Source organism: Typopeltis vanoorti, chromosome 1 (genome assembly GCF_054136105.1).
Source record: "Typopeltis vanoorti isolate ZY-2024b chromosome 1, IOZ_Tvanoo_1.0, whole genome shotgun sequence".
Taxonomy (NCBI): Eukaryota; Metazoa; Arthropoda; class Arachnida; order Uropygi; family Thelyphonidae; genus Typopeltis; species Typopeltis vanoorti.
In genome coordinates, this window is record NC_143549.1 from 59025610 (window position 1) to 59049620 (window position 24011).

Sequence of the window (24011 nt, forward strand, 5' to 3'; positions counted from 1 at the left end):
GAATTCGTATTGGTGATTGCTGATTAACTTGTGAGCTTCTAGGTAGCGAAGAAGTTGACCATTAATACTTTTCTCCATTATTTTGGAGAGGATTGAGGCTGATGGCTATTGGTCAGTAGTTGAACTGTAGGGTTTTTTGTGGAAAGGGTTGGATATGTGTTAGTTTCCATGAATGGAATAGGTGTAAGCTGAGTATAGAAGATTGAAGAGATGATATAGGACAGGTGTTAGCTCTGGAGCACAACATTTCAGTACAGAGATATACCATTAGGACTAGATGACTTTGTAGAGTTCAGGTTGTTTACTATTATGTGTTTCTGCCGAAAGGCCACAGGAGGCATATGGTATTAGTTGCTGATATGAAAGGAGGTGATTTGCTTTTGTCATCTATAGGAAGGCAGCTTTTTCTTTAGTGCTGTAACAGTGGTGCCATCTGGATGTGAGAGAGAGAGAGGTGGGAGTGCAGATGAGCAGAAGTTACGTCTGATTGCATTAGTGTTTTGTGAGACTGAAAACTTGCATTAGATTGTGGTCTGAGTTGCTGAGAGGAGAAGTAACTTCTACAGTGTGTCTGGAAGGCGAACTAGATTAAAAAAAAAAAAAAAGATTGGGGGCATTTGGGAGAGTGGAGGGAATTATCTGGAATTCAGGTAGGTAGCTGCATGATTTACATTAGATCGTTGCTCATCGCCAAATCTTCCACATATGTCCAGCTTGATTTGTAGTGTTGGAGGAGAGCCAGTTGGAGTTGTGGACATTCAGGTCATCACCTAGGAAGATGACTTGCAGCTTGGGTCGCTAGCAGATGGTCACGCTTCATAGAGAGGAAGGTGAAAGGTCTTTTGTGGTTTTCAGAGTTTGGAGAATGCAGCAGATGAATGTACTAAGTGGGGCAAGGAAACCTTCAGCTAGAGGAGGTCATAAGCAGGACATTCTAAATTTGGCATTCTCTGGCAGGCAATGTTAGAATGTACAAAGGCACAGGTGCCACCTTTGTGACAAAATGTATCACGAAGAGTATAATTTGGGCATTGAAGGTGAACTGTGGTTGATGTAGCTGTAATTTGGGTTCCTGTTAAGATAGGGTGGTCTTGTTTGGATGTCTGTAAGTGGTAAGAAATGTTGTTTATGTTGGAATTTATGCTAAGGATATTTGTGGAAATGATTTCTTTTGGTAGGGATGGTGTGAGTTGTTTGGATGAACTGGTTGTTGAAGGAGATTTATGTTCACAGTGTTATCGTCATTATTTGTCTGTTTCATTTTTGGTTTGTTATTAGTTGAAAGGAAAGAGTGGGTACATACAGGGGAGGGAGATAGACTCGTGAACATGACACCCATACAGAGTGACCAATCTCCTTGCCATTCTGTGACCTCGGCAGTGCCTTCCACATACCATTACTTGGCCTCCCTCTCTAGGCATGACCTGTCTGAATACGTGGCAGTGGGATTATGTGCCAGTTGACTGGGAAGCCTCTTGTTACTGACCAGTACTATTTGGCTGCCGGCCTGCATTACCACCGTTTTAACTAGTGTATACGTTCACAATGGAGAAGTGTCTTGGTTTTTTGTAAGTATGCCCTTGAAGGTATCACTCATACTACTACTGTATTGACAAGGGAGGGGGGGGGAATGAAGTTCAGAACACCTGCTTTGGAGCCCCAATGTAGCATTTGCCACTTCAGGCCCACAATAAACAGGGTGATGTTTCACTGGGCGATGAAGATTATCTACCGCCTAGTGGTCTAGTTGGCATTTCCCTCGAGCTAAGAAGATATCCTTTTGCAGCAGGAATGCTTGCTGCAAATGCCAAAGCCCCTTTGTGGACACAGGCCACACCGTTAGAAGGTGGAGTTGACTTGACAGGGAGAGGCTCTATATTGTGCGTCCCTGCCCCCATTAGTAGCTGTATTTTAGTATATATGTATATTCCTGATTACGATGACCTTGATATAAAGGTGGTCAAAAGGGCAAGTGTAATTAAAGTATGTGCTTAATGTAATTATTTTCATCCATAATTCTACTCAGGGTATTCTTGTTTTAATCCTGTATCCAAGTGTAAGCATACAAAAGTTACACGAGAAGAATCTTCATGATATATAGCAGCTATTGACTTCACATCAGTTGCTTTAATGTTAGATAATCAAAGCATAATAAAATGGTGTATCATTACTTTTTTTAAAATACTCTGGATCAGAGGTAATAGTAAAATGTTTTTTTTTTGTGTGGTTATCAAGTAAATTTTATAATAGAAAAGAAATTACATTTTTTAAATCCATGTAAACTGATTTAGCCTCAGTATTTTTCCTAGGTCTAGCTCCCACTGAGGGGACCCCTTCCCATAACACATAGCAATATACTCGCAGAACGATACTGGTTTGATGGGTGAAGCATAAATGCTTTTCATATTCCCCTTTGTCTGAGAAGGAAAGTTCTTTGAGTGGAGAATTATTGAGCTTTAAGCTCACCCTGAAAGGGCAGTGAGATTAGCTGTGTTCAGCTGAGTATGGAATTGACTTGGGTCTTTTGTATTTGCAGAATTCTGCTTTATTGTAGTCTGAAGCTTGCTCGATCAGTGGGTTCAGATGATTATTTGTCTTGGTGAAGAACTTTACTGCTAGGTCATGGAGGAGGGATGTGATGTAGGGAATGTTGACTTCTCTGTGAATCTGGGAGTTTCTGATAAACCATGGGACATCTAAACTCATTCTCGGGCATTTGTTCTGTATTCTCTGCAGCTTTTGAATATTTGTATTCGAGGTATGGCTCCATGCAGGAGATGCATAAGTGATGACTGGGCATATTATCATCCTGTATATGAGTAGTTTGTTCTGAGTGTCCAGCTTGCTTTTTCTGTTGATGAATGGATAGAGCTGTGCAATTACTTTGGATGTCTTCGAGCTTATGGGTTTTATATGACTGGTCAATTGTAGTTTTTTGTCGAGCATTACGCCGAGATACTTGACTTTACTCTGCCATCAGACCAAGGAAGACATACATCTTAACTCCTAGTAGATGTATGTCTTCCTTGGTCTGAAACTTCTTTCTAGTGAACAGTATGGCTAAACTCTTCTGTGGGTTCCTTGGATCCTCCAGTCCATCAACCATTTCTCTGTGTGAATACTGCTTTGGAATCTTTTGATGGCTAGTTTGGGGCTGAGAGATCTTGCTAATAAGGCAGTATCATCTGCATATAACACAGTGATTGTTGAGCTTGGGTTTTGAGGGATATCAGCTATGTAGATAGAAAACAGGAGGGGGGGGTAGGAGTGAGTCCTGCAGCACACCTGGCAGGACCTTGCGTCTGGTTGACACAGTTTCATTTATTTTGACTTGCATGAATCTGTCTTTGAGGTATGAGTGAATTATTTTTGCTAGATTAGTTGGTATATTGAATATGATGGTCTTGTAGAGAAGATCCTGATGCCACACCTTATCAAAAGCCTTCACAGCATCTGAAGACTGCAGCTGTGTGGAGCTTCCAGTTGAAACCTTTGGTGATGAATTTGACCAGTCTGTGAATCTGTTGTATGGTAGTGTGGTTTTTTCTGAATCCGAACTGCTCATTAGGAATAATACCTAGTTTACCTGTTTCTGATTGAAGCCTTGTAAGGATGACCTTTTCCACAATCTTTCCAAGGCTGGACAGAAGACTGATAGGTCTGTAGCTTTCAGGGAGCTGGGTGTTCTTTCCAATCTTTTTGATTGGCGTGATATCTGCCATCTTCCATGTTAAGGGAAAATAGTTGAGTCTGAAAATGACATTTATTATGTTGACTAGATGCACAATGGCTTTTCTGGGAAGTAGTTTGATTATTTTGTTTGTGATTTCATCTAGACCTGGTGCCTTATTGTTGTTCAGGTAGGTTATGATATTTATGACTTCTGCTGGAGAAGTGAGTGTGACAGGTTCTGGGTTATCCTTTTGTTGTGTTATGGCCTGCTTGACTCGGCAGTAAATCTTGTAGATAAGATTGATGTTCAAATTTTCATAAGAGGGGTTTTTTACACTGAGTTTCCAAGCTGTCTACCAGAGCCTCTGCCTTTTCCTTGTCAGTATGGGCTATTCCCTTCTTGGTCTGAATTGTGGGGTAAAAGTTGCCTTTTAGTGCAGAAGGTTCTCAAGAACTTCCAAATGGAGTTGTCCTCTGGGGTTTGCTTCTTTAGCTTGGATTCCCAATCTTGGTTTCGATGTTTTTGGAGAGCTTCGTGGATTTGTCTATTTAGTTTATTCAGATTTGTTTTATCTTGTGGGGCTCTTGTGTTATGGTACCTCTTTCTGGCTTTGTTTTTCAATCTGATTAGATCCATGATTTCCTCGGGGATCCTACCACTAGGGTGAAAGACTGTAGTTTGGGTGACTGACTTTATTGCTATAATGTAATATAGTATAGCAATATACTGTAATGCTTTGCGATTTATTTTTTCTTTCTCTTTGAAAGAATTCATAAATATCTGCTTTCTAGTTCCAAAAATCGAATTTCTCTCACAGCAGTATTTTAGTGTTATTTTCACTCCAGCATGCTCCACTGCACCTCACACTTCTGATTTTCATTTCAGTCATGAAGTGATAAAAATGAGTTGCTATTATTTGTTACAGTTATGGCACTTTACTTGAAAATAGTAAATCTCGCATGCTTCAAGTGTGCATGAAAACATGTAAGTTTTTCATATATGTATTTAAATTAAATTGCAGTTATTTCCAATGAATAAATTTTTAATCAATCATAGCATTCATTCATTTAGTTCAATATTAACCTTACACATATGAGATGTCTACTACACAATCTATTATTTAAAGACAATTATGCTGGTTTCATAGTATAATTTCGTTACCAAAATTATATTGTAATTATAAACACAAAATAGGCTCAATCAAATTAAATACTGTAGTGCATATATATAATATATATATATATATATATATATATATATATACGTATGTTCAAAATACCAAGCAATTTTAAACCTGGTTTTACTCCATTTCCCAAGTAAGCAAACAGACAAACAAGTCAAGTTTGTGCCTGCAAGTGATGCAAATCTAGCTGATCCTACAGGTAGTGCAAGACCAAGGCAACTTGTGGTAAAGGTGGCATAAGCTCTGATCACTAATCTTAATATTTACCCTTAATGCCAAAACACATCTCCAAGAAGGGGATGTATGATGTTTTGTATTAAAGGCAAGGGGGGGACCACTACCCAGACTGGTTTCGACCTTTATTGAGGTCTCATCAGTGGGAGCCAGGCTAGAAATACCAAGATTTTAGTAATACAGAGCTTATAAGTATTTTATCAGAACAAGTTACCATAAGGTGTTTTAACCTTATTATTTAATAAGGTTAAAGCACCTTATGGTAACTGATGTTTATGATGTTTTGTATTAAAGGCAAGGGGGCCACTACCCAGACCGGTTTCGACCTTTATTGAGGTCTCATCAGTGGGAGCCAGGCTAGAAATACCAAGATTTTAGTAATACAGAGCTTATAAGTATTTTACCAGAACAAGTTACCATAAGGTGTTTTAACCTTATTAAATAATAATTTAACCTTATTAAATAATAAGGTTAAAACACCTCATGGTAACTTGTTCTGATAAAATACTTATAAGCTCTGTATTACTAAAATCTTGGTATTTTTAGCCTGGCTCCCACTGATGAGACCTCAATAGAGGTCGAAACCGGTCTGGGTAGTGGCCCGCCCTTGCCTTTAATACAAAACATCATACATCCCCTTCTTGGAGATGTGTTTTGGCATTAAGGGTAAATATTAAGATTAGTGATCAGAGCTTATGCCACCTTTACCATGAGTTGCCTTGGTCTTGCACTACCTGTAAGATCAGCTAGACTTGCATCACTTGCAGGTGCAAACTTGACTTGTTTGTCTGTTTGCTTACTTGGGAAATGGAGTAAAACCAGGTTTAAAATTGCTTGGTATTTTGAACATTTATTATACCCAAGGTAAAATACTTTCTATATATATATATATATATATATATATCATTCTTCCAACACCTTTACCCTTTAAGTAGGTACATGATTGTAATATAGTTTGTCCTAAGTTTATTTTCACAGCTCACAACATGAATTAGCTTAGTATAATAATTAAAGGCTTGAAAATTTTACATAATAGTATTAAAAAGTACCTGCATTGTGTTAAAACAAAAAAACAATTATATTGCAAAGAGGAGTCAGACCAGATCATGTGACTGAGTGAATTGTGAAAAGTAAGTCTGGCTCCACATTGAGCACCATTGACTTGTTTTAGTGAATTTTGTATTGTTATATTATTGTTTATGGACAATTTATATAAATTCACCCTATTATGAAAAATGAATGAAAGAAAACAAATTGAGTAGTGATGAGCTGTGCTGTGGTGTACATTTTAAACCCACATCAAAGGAAAGCATATTTCTGTATAATTGCATTTAATGTATAGTGAGAATTACATAATGTGTTACTTTATTTTGTCACCATCACATTTAGTTTTTTTAAATTTAAACATCTATAACACTATTTATATAAAATAGACCAAAGATACTTGGGTGAGTAAGATTTTTCTGTGGTTAGTAATTTAAAATTGTATTCCTAGAGATCTGTATATATGAATCTAAAAAATTTGAAGATGTACTGCACTAAGCTGATGAACCACATCCTAAATGTGATTGAAGAAAATATACTGACATTTTCCACAGCCATGGAAGTGAGTTCAAAAGTTAACCTTCTCCAGGCATTACAGACATTACATTGTCAATAGTTTGTGTGAGAAATAAGCAGTAAGACAATTGAGAACTTTTTCTTACTGCATTTTAAAGCATTCAAGCTTGGCGATGCCTGAAACAGCCAAAAGTGAAGATGAAGCCATTTCAGAAGAACTTAAGAACTTGCTATCTATCAAAACATCAAGATGAGGAATTAGAAAGGGATGAAAATGACACATCAGAATTTGAATGAGTGACTACACAGGATGCCAGTGAAAATGTTGATCAGTTATGACAGTACTTGCAGGAAGGCAATGAAGACAGTCCATTGTCTGCACTAGATGTCTGTGCTAATTTTGTGCACTCAATTAGTCAAAAGAACACAGTGGGGTACACTGGATAAATTCTTCCTGAAATATCTATGAGGAACCAAAAGTTTTCTAATGAGTAGTGTATTTTGTTTCAGTAGGATTACATTTGGGCTTTACATTTGGAATTTTGTATTGTTAAATTATTGTTTATGGACAATTTATATAAATTCACCGTATTATGAAAAATGAATGAAAGAAAACACAAATTGAGTAGTGATGAGCTGTGCTATAGTTTTACATTTTAAACACATCAAAGGAAAGCATATTTCTGTATAATTGCATTTGTATAGTTTATTTCTATAGATATTGATGATTAGGGAAATTTAAGTATGTACATATTTTGTTGTAAATGATTTGTTGCTCAGTGAAATCTCTTTTTTATATCTTTTTTAACTATTAACATGAAATTTTCCATAATTGGTGCAGGCACTTAGTTGGGCCAAAATGTTCTAGTCCCGATGTGTCTCAATTAACCAGAATCTACTGGTGCTGTCAAGTGTAAGCATAAAAGTGTTACTTCAGATTTCAGAGATAAACTGCAACTCAACAACAATACTAATAATGTATGCATATTTTGGACCAAAAGATATTTTATTTGGCAATATTTGTTTGTGCTAATGCATATTATGTACAATATATATATACTGTAAAATTTTACAGAATATTGCATGTGGCATAGTTGGCAATTTGTTTCCAGTAAGCATGTACATCTTGTCACTGTTATTGCAGTATTATAACTGAAGCATTGCTTATGATCACTTGTTTATAAATTAATCATAAATTTGCAAATCCTTTATTAGTTTACTACATAAGTAATAACCTCCTTTATTTTTTTCAGTAACTCTTGATTGCTAGTTATATTTATTAGCCCAAATTTCATTTAGAATTGATCATTTTGAAATATCTAATAAAGAATGCTTTCTTCACTAATTTCATAAATACTATTGAACCAGACAGATTTTGCTATTGCACATGGCACTGTGGTGTTTCCTTCCATAGGAAACCAATGAGGTGTTCCTACATAAACATATGCATTGTAAAGTGACAGGCTTTTATATTCCCCCCCCCCCCTTCCTTGTGATTATGTAGTAATTAAGCACACCTGGTTGACATCAGCCAGTGAAATTACTTTATCTACTTGTCATCCATTCATTGGCTTTTATAACATGTATACATATACATTACTTGGAAAGAAGTCAACGGACACCATAGCGTAAGGAACAGTAGGACCTCATTTCACTGTGATGACTGCAGCAATCCTATGGAGCATAATTTCCACAAGTGTTTGATAGTGAAGAATGAGAATTTTAGACAATTCTTCCTGTAGGCATGTAACGAGGTCCTGGTTGTGGGGAGGACATCCCTTGACCTCACCTAATACTCCAGTTCATCCCACAGATGTTCAATAGGATTGAGGGCTGTATGGAGGCCAGTCTAGTATGGACGTTAATGTCCACAAACCATGCAGTTACAGCAGCAGTTTTATGACGCAGCATTGTCTTACTGAAAGAGATGATGGTCAGTTCTATAGAAATGCAAGAAAGTAGGAAGCATTGTATTGTCCAGAATATTCAGATGCCTGTTAGAGTTCCTACTGCTCATGCTTTTTGCACCAATGAAGAATGAAATGATGCATGCTGGTTTGATAATGTGGGGCTTGCATATTGTGGTCCTACAATGGAAACTCATATTGTGAGCAGCAGTTCCGACGGATGGCAGTTTTTACATACTATCCTTCTTAGTACCCTACAGTTACATTCGTTAAATGTGGTAGGTCTACTGTGGGCAGTATTTGCCCTGTGTTTCCATCTCGGTATGCTATCATTGATTGTTTAACTGGGATGTCAACAATTTTTCAACAATTTTCCAAACAGATAGATTTGCTATATGGCATCCTATCACAGTGCCTCCTTCAAACTCCATCAGTTCTCTTGCAGCCATTTTACCCTACAGTTGCGCTGACTTGGAGAATGATATTCCTTCAGTATATACTGTCTACAAACATTGTGACTTATTACTTGCCACAATGTACCTTGCCCAGGAGAGTGTTTGTTGACTTCTTTCCAGGCTGTGTATACACTATAGAATATTTGTTAGTGGCATGTACAAAGCATAAATATTCTGTTAAAATAACTTTTATGTGATGATCCAAATTTATTTTGCATCACCAAACTGAAGCTTTTTGGCTCTTTATTTTAGTAAATACTTTCATGCACCAACCGATAACCAATAAAAGTGAATGTATAGAATTTTGGGAGCGTTTATGTCTTCTAAGTGGTCTGTGTAAGGAAACTCATGAATGCCGGTGAGTGTATCCTCGTAAGCCCTCTGTCAACTTTTTTTATGAAACTTTCATAGTTTCTACATTCGGCTTTGTAATAATGCTGGATTTAATATCCACTTATATAATTTTGCATCACTGAACTGAAGTCTTTTGGCTTTTTATTTTAGTAAATAACTTTTATTTCTATCATGTTAAATCCCTGAATTATGAATTACTTTTGAAGCTGAAAAATCACAATAGAATATTAATGCTTTAGAGGACTTGGAATGAAATTAGTGATATGACAGAATATTGTACTGCAGTTACTTTCCCTATAGATGGTGCTTTGGTTGAAAATGAACATTACCCCCCCCCCCCCTCCTTCAAATCTCTTTGAAGAATGATTGCTCAGTTGCAATCATTTGAAATTGTCTTCTGACCAGTCTTAAATTATGCAATACAGCTACTAAAACTCATATTTTCCATATTTCCAGTATCTAATGGCTTTTTCTATGTTCCCAGCTGTTGATTTGTAGTATTCCTGATTTCATTCCAGTAGAATAATTTCTACTACACTTCTGTTGCTGTATTGTGTCATTTAATCATTCTTCAAAGTAATTACTCCTGACATCCAGAATATCTATGTTCAGTTTTTATGCCAACTTTATAATATTCTTTTTATAGCACTCTTTTCTCCATTTGAGTTAAGACTCTAATTTTTATCTTAGCTCACAAAAGATCCATAGGAATGGAAAGAATGCATGGTAGTTCCATTGTACAAGGCTGGTGCAGAAATCAATGTCTAACTACCGACTTATCTCTGAAGTGGTGGTGAAGATTTTAGAGAAGTTCAGAACTCGCAAGTTATGCTTTGCAAGGAACAGCATGAGTTTACTAAAGGGAGAATCATGTCTGGGGACTTTGCTCATATTTTATAATGTTATGACTGAATTGGATAAAGGGGTTGGACTTTGCTGTTGGATACTGTTGGACTTTGCTAAGGCATTTTATAGGATACCACATGGGAGGCTGTTGCATAAACTAGAGAATATGGGATTGGAATATAAATTATTAGCTTGGATAAGTGGGTGACTGACGGGCAGTTATCAGAAAGTAGTATATGGGGAATATGAATCTTCCAGATTTAAGGTGACCAGTCGTGTGTCCCAGAGATCATTCCTTGGACCATTGTTGTTTAATCTACTTATTAATGATATTGAGAAGTGCCTGACAGGTGATCTTCAATTGTTTACTGATGATGCAAATGTAAAATCTCACTTGATTAACGATGCACCATGTTCATTTTACAAAAATATTTGTTTAAAGAAAAATATAAAGAATTGTCATTGCCTGTAAACTTACCAAAAAAAAAAAAAAATCCTTTGTATGTAATAATTTTTGTTAAGAAACTACATTGAATCAAATGTATGATGTATGCAGTACGATGTCATCGAGTCCCAATGTTCCATATATGATATAATGCTTGTATCATATATGGAATTGTTAATTCCATATATGATAATACTATGCAGGGTCCAGGACATATATAAGCTCTCAGCTGTCAGCATTGGAAAGAGATAAGGTTCTTCCATTCCAGTTCCTTCCCTGGGTCCATTGCTATGTGAAGCTTTACTGTCCCTGGAGCATCAGGAAGCCTGCATAACTTGCCAGGGAGATAGTACTCGTCAAATGGCCGATGCTGCCACGTTGCTGGTTAATAGACTGAAGGTTAAAGATTATTAACAACAGAAGACAAAAAAAATCAAAAAAACCTGGGAAGTAAGGAACAGACATACATTTTGAAGGAAGAATGATCGGATAGACAAAGGAATCAAATAAGGATTCTAGTGGATGAAAGAATTATATGATATGTAATTCATCATAAGTACAAGGAGAGATTTGTAAGTACTTCTGGACAAACCATATACTGTGCTTTGGTCTGCAGTTTGTATTAGCATAAATATTATCATTGTAAATGAATATGTGCCTATTTCTAAGAGTAAATTAACAATAGCTTATGTTTAGTACATACAGAATTAAGCACTAAACATAAGTTATTGTTAATTGAGCATATGCTTGTCAAGTTAATGTGTAATATGTAAGAGTAAGGTCAGTAAGAGTATAAGAAGTCATGCTTAGAATATAAGTGGAAATAAGCCTAAAGTAGAATTAATTACTTGATCATCTAAGACTTGAAATTCATTGTGTTAATACTACAGTATACATAGAATTCTAGGTTTAAATTGATTTGTGAATGATGCACTGAAACTGGTCTGTCAATGCACAGAGTCAAAAAAAAAAAGTAAGAACCTGCATAAATCTGACTAATAAGGGGAAAGGTATTTATGATATACTAATTGATAAGTTAAGCCATGACTGATATAAGTTAAAGGTCAGAGTTAACAGGGAATCATAACTGCTTTATCTTTGTTTATATTTCTTACAAATATAAATATATTTCTTACTCGCACTCAATAAGTAGTTTAACTGGTGCAGTCGTAAAACAAATAAATTTGTTAAACTATAGAGTGTGAGGAAAAGTGAGAAGGCCAGAGTATAAAGTGTATTAAGATATAACATAATGGTGCAGAACAGGTAAAGTAGAAAATATTCTGAAGTAGAAAATGCAGAAAGATAGACAATCAGAGATACTACTGGCATACAGCATTTACAGGATGATTTGAATATGCCGGAAGTGCAGACAAACGATAATGGCTATTAATTCAATGTTAGTAATTGTAAAGTTACGGGCTTTGGAGTGATGAGAGCCAACAGCTTGTTATATTGATCGGATTATGCTACAAGAAACTGATGAGGCTAGGGAACTGGGGGTTATGGTGGATAGGAATATGATGAGGTTCGAAAGTCGCATTGCAAATGCATCTCAGAGGAATATTTGAAATGTTGAAATGAACATTGACATGTAAGGATATGGAAGTCATTTTTCTTCTTTATATAAGGCCTTGATATGACCACACTTGGATTACTATGCATAAATTTGTTCTCTTTGGTTTGGAGGGAAAGAAAGAAGCTGTGGAATAGCTGCAAAGAATTATAGAGAGGTTATGGGGATTTTGGAATGCAGATTAAAATGATAGATTGAGAGTATGTGGACTGCAGATGCTGTTAAAGAGTGGTAATAGAGGTTTATAAACTTCTGAGAACAAGTTATGGGATATTAGTTGATAAAATTTTTCATTATGTGGAAGGTGTAGGGAACATCCATGGAAGTTAAGTTTATGTGCTGCTAAAAAAAAAAAAAAGGAGTGGGGGGATGAGAACTACATTTTTCTCACAGAACTCTGAGTGGGTGGAACAGTTTGCTTGTTGAAGCAGTGAATGCATCTAGTGCAGATGAGTTTAAGAGAAGGTATGAGTGATGTGTAACCTCCCTTAGTGAGTCCTTAACTCCATGGAGGTCATCTTCTTAGCAAAGTCGTTTGGTATTTCAAGCCATTTCAGGTCACCAGTAGATAGGATAGTGGTCTTGCAATGCATATTATTTTCTACCCTTAAAGATATTCATAGATGTTCATGCTACAGTGTGATTTGATCCCACATCCTGTTAGTTACATGTTCAAAAACTACAGCACAAAGAAACCAAATGTAATTTGGATGTTTCTGTATTATTAAGAGTGCATTTCTCACATTTGAAATGCAAATTTCTCACATTTGAAATGCACTGATTACAATTCCTGCTGTTTTGTTCATGTTATCTAGCAATTTTGATCTTATCGAATGTTACCTCATTTTGCATTTTTCTTACCTAAAGTTCATCTCTTTTCTATTACTTCATGATTTTTTCTATTCTAGATATGCATATAGTGATGTTTAGAGGTCATTATGATTTATTATACAGGCAACTCTCACAGTGGCAGACTTGCTTGTTATATCAAATTTCCAAAAAAAAAAAAAAGTTACATGTGAGATCTAATAGCAAACATTGGGGTGTTAAAGGAAATTTCACAATACATAGCAAACTTAACTATAACGAACTATTTTGGCATCTCAATTGTTCTCAAATTTTGTGCTTCAGGATGGTGACCACCAGAATGGATTCCACCATTCAAGATCCACAGCTGACCTTGTAGCTTACATCACTTACCACTGGACACATGCCATGGAAATGTTTGAAGAAACTTGTGCTGCCAAAGTTTTCGACCATGTGTGGCATCGAGGCCTACCAAATTGCCATCCTTCGGTCTCCTTGCCATCCTCTATAATTGGGTAGCCAGTTTTCTCTCAGATTGTTCTCTAGAATCATGGTAGATGACTCTCTCTCTTCAAGCTAATTTCTGGAGTGCCTCAAAGCTCTTTCTCCTATTGCCTACTCTTCTTTTTCCTGTATATAAATGACTTGCAATAGCCACTTATCTAATCTGCAGTTTTGCAAGTGATAGTACTCTCCACTCATCCTGCTTATTTGACAAACCATGCAGTATTCTGACATTCCAGGCTACAAGATCTCCTGCAACCAGTGCTTTAAACATTGATCTACATGCTATTTTTCAGTGGGGCAAGGACAACCTAGTTATGTTCAATGTCACCAAAACACAATCTTGCCTTTTCTCATATCCTCAGTAATCACCAGACAAGATCAGATCTCTTTGCTTGGACTAATGTTTACCCACCAGTCTTTACTGACATAAACACGTCACATCAATTAGCCTCCTCAGCATCCAAGAAACTTGGCATTCTCTTTCATTCATGAGCCTATTTTATACTCAACCAACTCTTTACTATATACAAATCCCAATCCATCCATCCATGTTTAGAATACTACTCGCATGTTTGATGTGGTGCACCTAAAACTTCCTTTAAAATCCTTGATGCCATCCAGAGACATGCAATTAGGCTCAGATGGTCCCTCTCTTATAGACTCACTTCAGCCTCTCTCTCCCAGGTGCAGCATTTCAGCATTGTGTCTATTCTATAGGTACTTCCATAGTCACTGCTCCACTTTCAGTTGCACCTGTTAATACAAGAGTTGCAGCTACCTAGCACCCCCCCCCTCTTGCTGTGCAACTATAAACACACCAAACCTGCTTCTGTCCATTTTCATTTATTCTGTCCACCTCTGTCCTCTGGAACAGCTTTCCTCAAGATGTATTCCCAAACTACAACTTGCAACTCTTCTATCTCAGTCCTTATCTGCAACCCCCTCCCCCCACACACACATATCACTGACTTGCCTATAGGTCTCTTGATCTCCTGTGTATGGGACCAAAGAATATATATAAATTCTTTGGTCCCCACAATTTTGATATGAGAAGGTCAATTGTATTTCTTAAAAGCTCTTCTAATTGTTGATTTGGAGTTGAAATTTTTTTTTTATAATGCATCAGCTAGTATAATTTTATGAGAGTGCAACAGTTATTTACAGCTGTCGAAATGCATTTATTGTATATTTCTAAATTGGGAAGGAAGAAATGGTCATACAATCCAAGAATAATAAGATAGATATTCAGTTGGAAAGGAAGAATGTTAATTGTGGTGGTGGTTGTGTGTGTAGGGATTTTCCCATATCAATTTGAGCTATGGAAGAGAGCAGTATAGGAAAACCTCGCTTAATCCAAATTTGATTATACGCGATAATCAGTTAGCACGATTGAATAAAATGATACTATTTCCCTTGAAGCAAGTGATTAATCAGTTAACATGATTTTTTTTACATTATGAGAAATTTTTTGTTACCAATCTGCAGCGAGTAGAAAAGCTGGAAGCCATTAAGAGACACAAGTGGTGCTAATAATACAATAATTGTGCAAGACCTGACATACAGTAAGTCTACAGTTTAGACTTTATTAAATAAGAGCAAAGAATACAAAGAAAAGTTGCTACTGCTTCTTTAAGCATGCAGATCACCTGAAATAGAAGCCATTTAATGATTGAGATGGAGAGTCTTCTGTTCAACCCGGATTGAGGATTTATAACCAAAAAAGAATACCTCCTAGTACAGGAAATATTCAGGCAAAAGCTCTCAATATTTTTATCTCATTGAAAGAGAGACCAAATTTCAAGAGGAATGTGAAAGCTTTACTGAGAGTTTAGGATGGTTTGACCATTGTAAAAATCGAACTGGACTGCATAACATAAGAATAACTGGGGAATCTGCTAGTGCTAAAAAGATCCTGCGGCCAAGTTTCCTGAAGAATTACTAAAGATAATTCAGGGAGGTGATTATGACAATCTGCAAATATTCAACATCGACAAAATTGGTCTCTTTTGGAAGCGTATGGCAACAAAAATCGAAGCATCTCAACCAGGATACAAAGTATCTAAAGATCGTCTTATGCTTATATTAGGAGACGATGCAGAAGGAGTCTTTAAACTCAAGCCTATGTTAGTCTACCGTGTGCAAATTTCATGATCTAACATTATTGAAGCAAATCGGCACAATTGGAAGAGAACTTGGATTTAATGAACTAGATAATGAAGATGTGAGAAGGTTGCTTGATTCCCATTCAGAACATTTAAGCAAGAATGATTTCCTTCATCTAGAAGAACAGCGTGCATATAAAGATGATGATGATATGGAGTGCGAACAAGAGGAGAATGTTATGACTAAGAAGCTACTGCAAAAGAACTTAAACTAGTTTTCAATCACTTTGAGTATGCTAAGGAAATTTTATTTGATGCTAATCCTGATATTGAACTAAGCTTCGAAGTCTGCCGAAATCGTGCTAAAGCTATTGCAAGCTATCGCAGATTGCATGACGAGATGGAAAAGTCGAGCACAATTCAAACATTTCTACTTAATTTTTTTTGTAAAAAAAAGTAGCTCAATTAAATGTTTAAACATTAAATAAAAATTTAAGCAACTGATTTTGATTAACTTTGATAGGTTTTATCCTCTAATATAGCTTATACTGTATTTTTTTTTTTTTTTTTTTCAAATTTACACTAACTGATGGATGAATTATAATTATTCCTATTGTTTATTGCATTCACTTAAAGCAATTTCGCTTGGTATGCATTAATTGGTGGATTGATTAATTGCATTAAGCGAGGTTTTCCTGTATTAAGAAAGGTGAGGGTGGATAGTTTAGTCTATTTGTTTCGTGATGTAAGGGATCGCAAATTAAAAATAGCATTGAGGGTCTCTGTTGAGAGAGCAGTAAGTCCATGTTTTTGAAGAGTAAAATTTACTCTTATATTGCTGTTAATTATATGAGAAATCAATTTAATATTGTGTCTACGATTCTATTTATATTACTACAGTCATTTTGAATTTCTTTCTCTGGCAGATATTCCACAAGATATAGGACTCACATTAATGAAATGGGTATATACAGATCAAATAGACCTAGGACAGTCAGTCTCTTTTCTCCTTGATTTAATGAGAATGGCTAAGAGATTTAATCTGGACAGCTTACTTGATAGGTAATGCTATTTGAGTTAAGTTATATAAGCATTTAATACAGAAAGGAAACTACTTTCTAGAATTTTGATAATTTTACATAGTGTAGCATACTTTTTTTTTAAAAAAAAAAAAAGATTAACTAAAACAAAAATTTAGCCATCACAAAACAAGCATGTTAGTTTATCTTCATCTGTGATCTCTTATGCTTTTAAGTGTCAGGATTTTGCCAAAGAGATTTCCATGCCATTCTGTCCAAGGCTTGTTCTTTTGCTTCTTTCCAGTTAATTCCTTTCTTTCCTAATTTTCTTTAATTTCCTTTTATCAACCTTTCCTGGGTCTGTCTGTGTTTCTTGTTCCTATTTTCTGGCTCTCGTATATAGTTTCTGCTATTCTTCCTTCTTCGATTTGAGTAAGATGTCCAGACCACCTCATTTGGGCTTGTGTTATGAATTGGTTCAGAGATGCAACTTGAAGATTGTCTCTTATAGTTTGGTTTCTTATTCAATCTAATCTTGTTTTTTGTGCCATTTTCCTAAGATATTTCATTTCAATTGTTTGTAGTTTATTTGCATTTCCTGTTGCCGGACACTAAGACTCGCAACTATATGTTCATGTTGGTACAAACACTGAACGGTACACTGCCATTTTGGTATTATGGGTAACTTCTTTCTTGTCTAGGAAAGGGTCTTTCATTGTATAGAATAACTTTGTTCCTGCACTTATTCTGTTATTAATTTCTGTATCTAGTCTACCATCTTCTTGTACATATGATCCCAGGTATTTAAAGGAGTGGACTTGTTCCAGTTGATGATTCTCTATTTTTATTGTGTGTTTTGATTGGTTTCTAGATATAATCATCATTTTAGTTTTATTTATATTTATGGTCATATTCCTTTTCTTTGTTTCTTCATATTAATGTTATTCTTTGGCTGTATTTGATAGAATCACTACATCATTTGCAAAAGCCATATGTGAAATCCTGGTTTATTTCAGTTTCATGTATCCTAGGTGGAACTTTTGTTTTTGTTCTTGTTTGGCATATCTTTAAAATTTCATCCATTATTATAATGAAAATAAGGGGGCTGAGGATGCAGCCTTGCCTCACTCCCACATTTGTTTAAAATTCCTCTGATCTATTATTACAGATTCTTACATAATTTTTATTGCTTTTATAGAGGCTTTGTATGGCTGTTATTCAGTTATCTTATTTTTCTTTACCTTAATTTTCTTTAATATTTGCTATATTAAATGTCTTGGAACTCGATCAAAGCCTTTTCAAAATCTATATGAAACATACATGTAGTTCTTTTCCATATTCCAATGTTTTCTCTGATATCTAGAACTGAGGATAAGATCCTGTGTACTTCTATTTTCTAGAAAACCATATTGCATTTTGTCCAGTGTATCCTGTATTTGATTCCTAAGTCTCTTTTCTAAAATATGGGCATACAATTTTAGAACAGAGACTGGAATGCTTAATCCCTCTAAGCGAAATCCCTCTATGGTTTTCACATTTGCGGTTATCCTCCTTTCTTAAATATAGGGATTATTATTGCTACTTCCAAGTCTTTGGGAATAATTTTCTTTTTCCATATGCCATTAAATAGATGTATTAAAAATTTTATAGCTTTCTTTCCTAACTTCTTTACCATTTCTGGTGTTATTTGATTGTGGCCTGCTGATTTGCCCAATTTCATTTTACTCATTGCTGCTAGCAATTCATTTTCCTGAATTTCCTCACTTTGATCTTCTGTTTTGCTTGCATATCTTGCTCCTAAATTTCTATTTTTTTTTCGTATCCTGCATCTTCCATAATTCCTGGTAGTACTGTTTCTACTGTTTCCACCTTTCCATAATGTCTTTGGGATTTGTAAATAACTTTCCATCCTTATTTTTGATTAACTTTATTGGACATTCTTTCTCTGACCTCATTCTTCTTAAAACATTATAAAAAAGTTTTTGGTTTTCTTTAAAATTTTGTTCTGAAGTATGTCGAAAGTTTTCCCAGCACTTTCTTTTCTCTTCTCTTCTCTTCTTTCACTAGGGTTTTAACTTTATTTCTTTAATTGCTGTATAGCTCTCTGTCGACCTGCAACTTTGATGCTCTATCTCTTCCACAATTACTTTTTCTTTTTAATTTCTTCTTTTAGTTCTTCAGTCCACCAAGGTGTTTTATGTTTCTTCTGTTTATTGTTTATTGATATACCACAAATTTCTTTACTTGTTTCTAGAAGTGTTTTGAATCTGTGCCATAGCTTTCTATGTCTTGGTCTTTGTAAATTTCTTTTTGTTTACTTCTTTCATCTTCTCTTCTATTTTACTTTTATAGTCAGTGGCTGTTTCTTCTTTCTTTAGCTTGTAGTTCTTTATCTTAACATTTATTTCCTTGCTACTTTTTCTACAATTTTCAATTTTTATTGTATGGATCGTTTCCAATACTAATAGGTAATGGTCACTGCCTATTTCATGACCTCTATAGACACTTGTGTTTTTTGTATACTGCCAGTAGGATCTGCTCATAATGATGTAGTCAATTGTAGATTTTCCAGCTCTGGTGGGCTCTTCCCTGGTAAACTTATGGTTTTCTTTATCATTTGGGCAATATGGAACAATTAAGTAAATACTTGTTTAAATGATTTAAAATCTATAGTGATTGTCAGCAACCTTTCATTTATTAGTTTCCATTTAATAATATATTCTTGGAGATCTGGTTTAATTATACATGCTACTCCTTGTTTCCCCATTCTCTTGGCTTTACCCCTGAATAGAAAAGTTTATATATCCATCTTCCAATTTCTGGCAACCTTGGCCTTTTTTGTTTCTGTAACTGCTAGGAGATCCAATCTCGATTTTTTTTAAATTCATCTATTAATTTGTTTTCTTTACCATGTAAACTTTTAACATTCCATATTCCATACCTTTTTCCTCGCTTTGTCATTAACCATTTATGCAGTTCAGCTATCTATTTGTTGTTACTTTTAATGTGTGAAGTTTTAAGGTGTGTAGGGGATTAGCCTTCAGCTAATCCCCTACACACCTACATAGGCAGAGATGACCTGCGAATGCTTCTGCCTGGTATCTCAGCTTGGGCCTGGCTCCCACTGAAGTGACCTTAATAAAGGTCGAAACTAGTCTGGGTAGTGGCCCTTCCCTTAATGCATAACATTAGACATATCTGCAAGGAGATGTTTTGCATTATAGGAGATACTGAGACAGGAGTGTTGGTAGCTTGCTCCACCTTTGCTACGAGTTACCTGGTGTTGTACCACCTTACCCCAGTCCTGAAGATACTTTCAGGTGCAAACTTTGCTTGCTCACACTTGGATAAAGGATTAAACTAAATTTATTAACTAAATTTATTATAGCCTTCAGCACTCGAGCCTGGTGGTGGGGCTGCCACCTTCGAGGCCCCCAAACTGGATTATGAGAAAAGTGCTATCCTGTTGGTCTGTGAGAGGTATTTTATTTCCCTCCTACTCTTCATAGTACACTATGACGAGCATTCCCCGATCCGCCACCTGAGGACACCCTATGGGGTTTACAGGTGCCCCACTCTCATATGTAATGTACACTTTTTCATCTTGTTTCTCCAAAATGAAAATAGTTTTGCATGCTTTTCAGCTCATTTACTTTTAAATAATTTAAAAAATTATTTCAAGTACACTTAATTTTTATTATGAATACCATTTGCATTCTTGACCATTAAATTTTGATTGATATGAAGTTTGCATTTGCAATATTGTAGTAATAAGACTGTTGTGAGGAAAAGAAAACTTTCTGGATTTTCTTTTCTCTCTGTAAAATGTTTTGTGGTTTTTGTGATTGTTTCATGCCCATCAATTTTCAATAGCAATTCACCAGGATGTTACTCACCAGATGGTTGCTAATTTCCAAATGTGAATCACTCAAAAAACCAAATGGTAGCATATACAACTGATACAGCAAACTGCCAGCAAAATCATGAGTAGTACTTTCAGTGAGCAAGCTTTCATGTGCTTTTCAGTTTAATTTCTAATTGAAAAATACGCTGCTTGGAAACAAGTCAACATACACCATAGTGTGAGGAACAAACAGCATTGGTGCCCACCTTAATAAGATGTAGGACTTCCTTTATTTTGCAATAACTGCAGCAATCCTATGGGGGAATACTTTCCACAGGTGCACAATTCAGTAGCGAACAATGGGAATTTTGGACAATTCTTTGTGTAAGCATGCAATGAAATCCTGGACTGTTGTGTGTGTGTGTGTGTGTGTGTGTGTGTGGCGGGGGGGAGACCTCCTTTGATCTCACCTAACACTCCAGTTTATCTCACAGATGTTCAATATGGTTGAGATCAGGGCTCTGTGGAGGCTAGTCAAGTGTGGTGATGTTCCTATCTACAAACCGTGCAGTTACAGCAACAGCCTTATGACATGGTGCATTGTCTTGTGAAAGAGACAATGGTCAGATCCATAGAAACATCACAAAGTAGGAAGCAATGCATTGTCCAGAATGTTCAAATACCTCAATTCGTGACACCACAAATAGATGTCCGAGGCCAAACCAGGAAAAACAGGGCAATACTATCACACTGCATCACATTCATCAGTAAATCTCCAATCAACTCTTGAATCTAACCTACAAAAGAGAAAGCCTAGTTGTCCAAAAAAGTACACAGAGGAGATAGGAACTTAATAGAAAGGTTTTGCTGAACTAAGACCAATAGCAAGCTTATGAACTGATGGAAAGCATTTGTAGACTATGTCTTGATGAAATAGAGGAAAGAACAGCTGACAAATGCCACCACCTCACAATCCTTAACACCAATACCTTTGTTCTGAATTGTCTCAATTATGCACCCCCCCCCCCCCCCCCCAGATGTGAGGTAGATGTTAAAATCTGAGTTTTCTGGGAGGAAAATCCTATTGCCTGTGAAAAGACAATAGGATTTTTTTATTGCCTTTTATCAATAAAACTATTTTGCATTTCTGTTGTATATACTATGTCACAGGAAAGAATTTACAAAGTACGAAACAAACCAGAAAAGTAGTTAAGCTATTTATCTATAGGGTAAGTTTCATTCTCAGACCTTCTTGAAAAAATCTCTAAAAACATGTAGACACAAGAAATTTAATAATAATTTATTAACGAAAATGTTTCAATCTTCATCTCTGAACAACTTAATAGAGCAGCGATAATGGATTTTTTTCTCTTCCAACAGATACAAGCTACACACTATAGTAACACTACAAAACCATATGACTAATGGAAAGGTATGATACACTGCTTGGAAATAAATCAATGGACCCCATGGTATGAGGAATAAACAACCGTGGCACCCACTTTAATAAGATGTAGGACCTCCTTTTGCTGCGATAACTGCAGTAATCCTACAGGACATACTTTCCACAAGTGTATGATAATGATCAATGCAAATTTTGGACCATTCTTCCTGTAGGCATGTAATGAGGTCCTAGTCTGTTGTTGGTTGGACATCCCTTGATCTCTCCTAATGCTCCAGTTCATCTCACAGATGTTCAATGGTTATCAGGGCTCTGTAGAGGCCAGACAAGTGCGGTTACAGCAGCAGCCTTATGACACAGTACGTTGTCTTGTGAAAGAGACAATGGTCAGACCATAGAAACATCACAAAGTAAGGAGCAATGCATTGTCCAGAACGTTCAAATACCTCTCAGGGTTCAATGTTCATAGCACCGCAAATAATTGTCTGAGGCTAAACCAGGAAAAACAGTACCATACCATCACACCGCCATTTTCGAATTTCATAGTTGGGGTTATGCAATGTGGTAAGAGACTTTCACCAGGCACCCACCACACCCATACTCATCCATCTGCTCAGTAGAGGATGCAGCATGATTTGTCACTCCATAACACAGCTTTCCAACCTCCCATCTCCCACTGTACACACTCTTTGCACCACTCAAGATGATGCTGCATGTTAGTTTAGGTAATGTGGATCTTGAATATTGCAGTCCTACCATAGAAACTAATGATGTGAGCTTCAGTTCTTTTTGTGCAGATTTATATTCTAGTTAATGTCCAGAACTCCGCATTCAACATGCCGACTTGTGAATGGTGGTTTTTTACATATCCAACATTTGTTGAGTATAGTGAGTCATCCCCTGCAGGTAGCACTTGTAGTTGACTGCTACATTTACATCTCAGCATGTTAACAGTGATTGTTGACCTGGGATGACCAAGGTCAGATAGGCCTGCATAGTTAAAGCCTATCATAACACCTCTTTCAAACTCTGTAATTTCCTTCTTGCAGCCATTTCACCTGGACACAGTTGCACTGACTTTGGAGCAGCATATTCCTTCATTTATACTGGCTACAAACACAGAACTCATTACATGACACAATGCACCTTGCCCATGGGGTCTGTTGAAAGAAGTCTGTTGACTTCTTTCAAAATGCAACTAGAGAAGAACTGCATGTTGTCCAACTGTGTCATGCAGACTGCAGACAAGGTATATAAAAGAACATACAGGTAGATTGTCTCTACATGAATGCTAGGAATATCAGAAATAAAGGAGTAGAGTTTGTCTTGGTCAATATGTTGAGAGCTCAGAATGTAGGCATTAGTGAGACCTAGCTATCAGAATCAGACATACCAACTAGTATCGAGTGTAAAGGGTACAGTATTTTTAGAAAGGATAGAGAGGAGGGGAGATTGCTGCTAATGATATCGGATGACTTGAATCCAGTTAGAGTAGAGACCATGATTGCAGTACTACTACTACTGCTAACAGTATTTCATGTGGCAGTGAGTTTGAAGCCATCTGGTGTGAGGTGGAATCTAGCAAGATCAATTACATAGTGGGGTGTTGTTACAGGCCTGGTGGATTGGTTGCTAGTGATGAAGAAATGCATCACCAAATAGAAAGGATAAGTGCATAAAGAGTAATCATAATGGGAGACTAATTTTCCAAATATTGATTGGGCAGCATTAGATTCTCATGAGAAGAATGAAAATGAATTTATTGAGCTGTTGTGGGACAACTTCCTTAAGTAGCATGTGACAGAAAGAACTGTAGGTCAAAGAGTGTTAGATTTGATTATAGTGTCAGAGGGTGTTTCACTTAAAGAATCGGTCAAATGAATGTTTAATCTTATTAACTATTTTGCTTCCAGTTTGTGACAGTGATCATGCAGTACTCACTTGGGAAGTGACTAAGTTTATGAATGTTCCATTCAGAAAAGGATACATGCTGAACTACAAAGCAGGAAATTATGACCAACTGAGGAGTATACTGAGTTCAGTGGAATGGGATCATTTGCTAGAAGGGAAGAATATCAACTCTATGTGGGAAGCATT

At 36.2% G+C, this 24011-nt stretch overlaps 1 protein-coding gene across 1 annotated transcript in view; it reads left to right on the forward strand.

Annotated features, from left to right (window-relative positions):
- The window catches only part of LOC150110021 (ankyrin repeat and FYVE domain-containing protein 1), a 532825-nt gene that overhangs the window by 112195 nt on the left and 396619 nt on the right, over positions 1 to 24011 (forward strand). Inside the window, 1 exon segment of the mRNA XM_090395273.1 lies at positions 16576 to 16711. Within this exon segment, the coding sequence (XP_090251399.1) occupies positions 16576 to 16711 (136 nt within the window).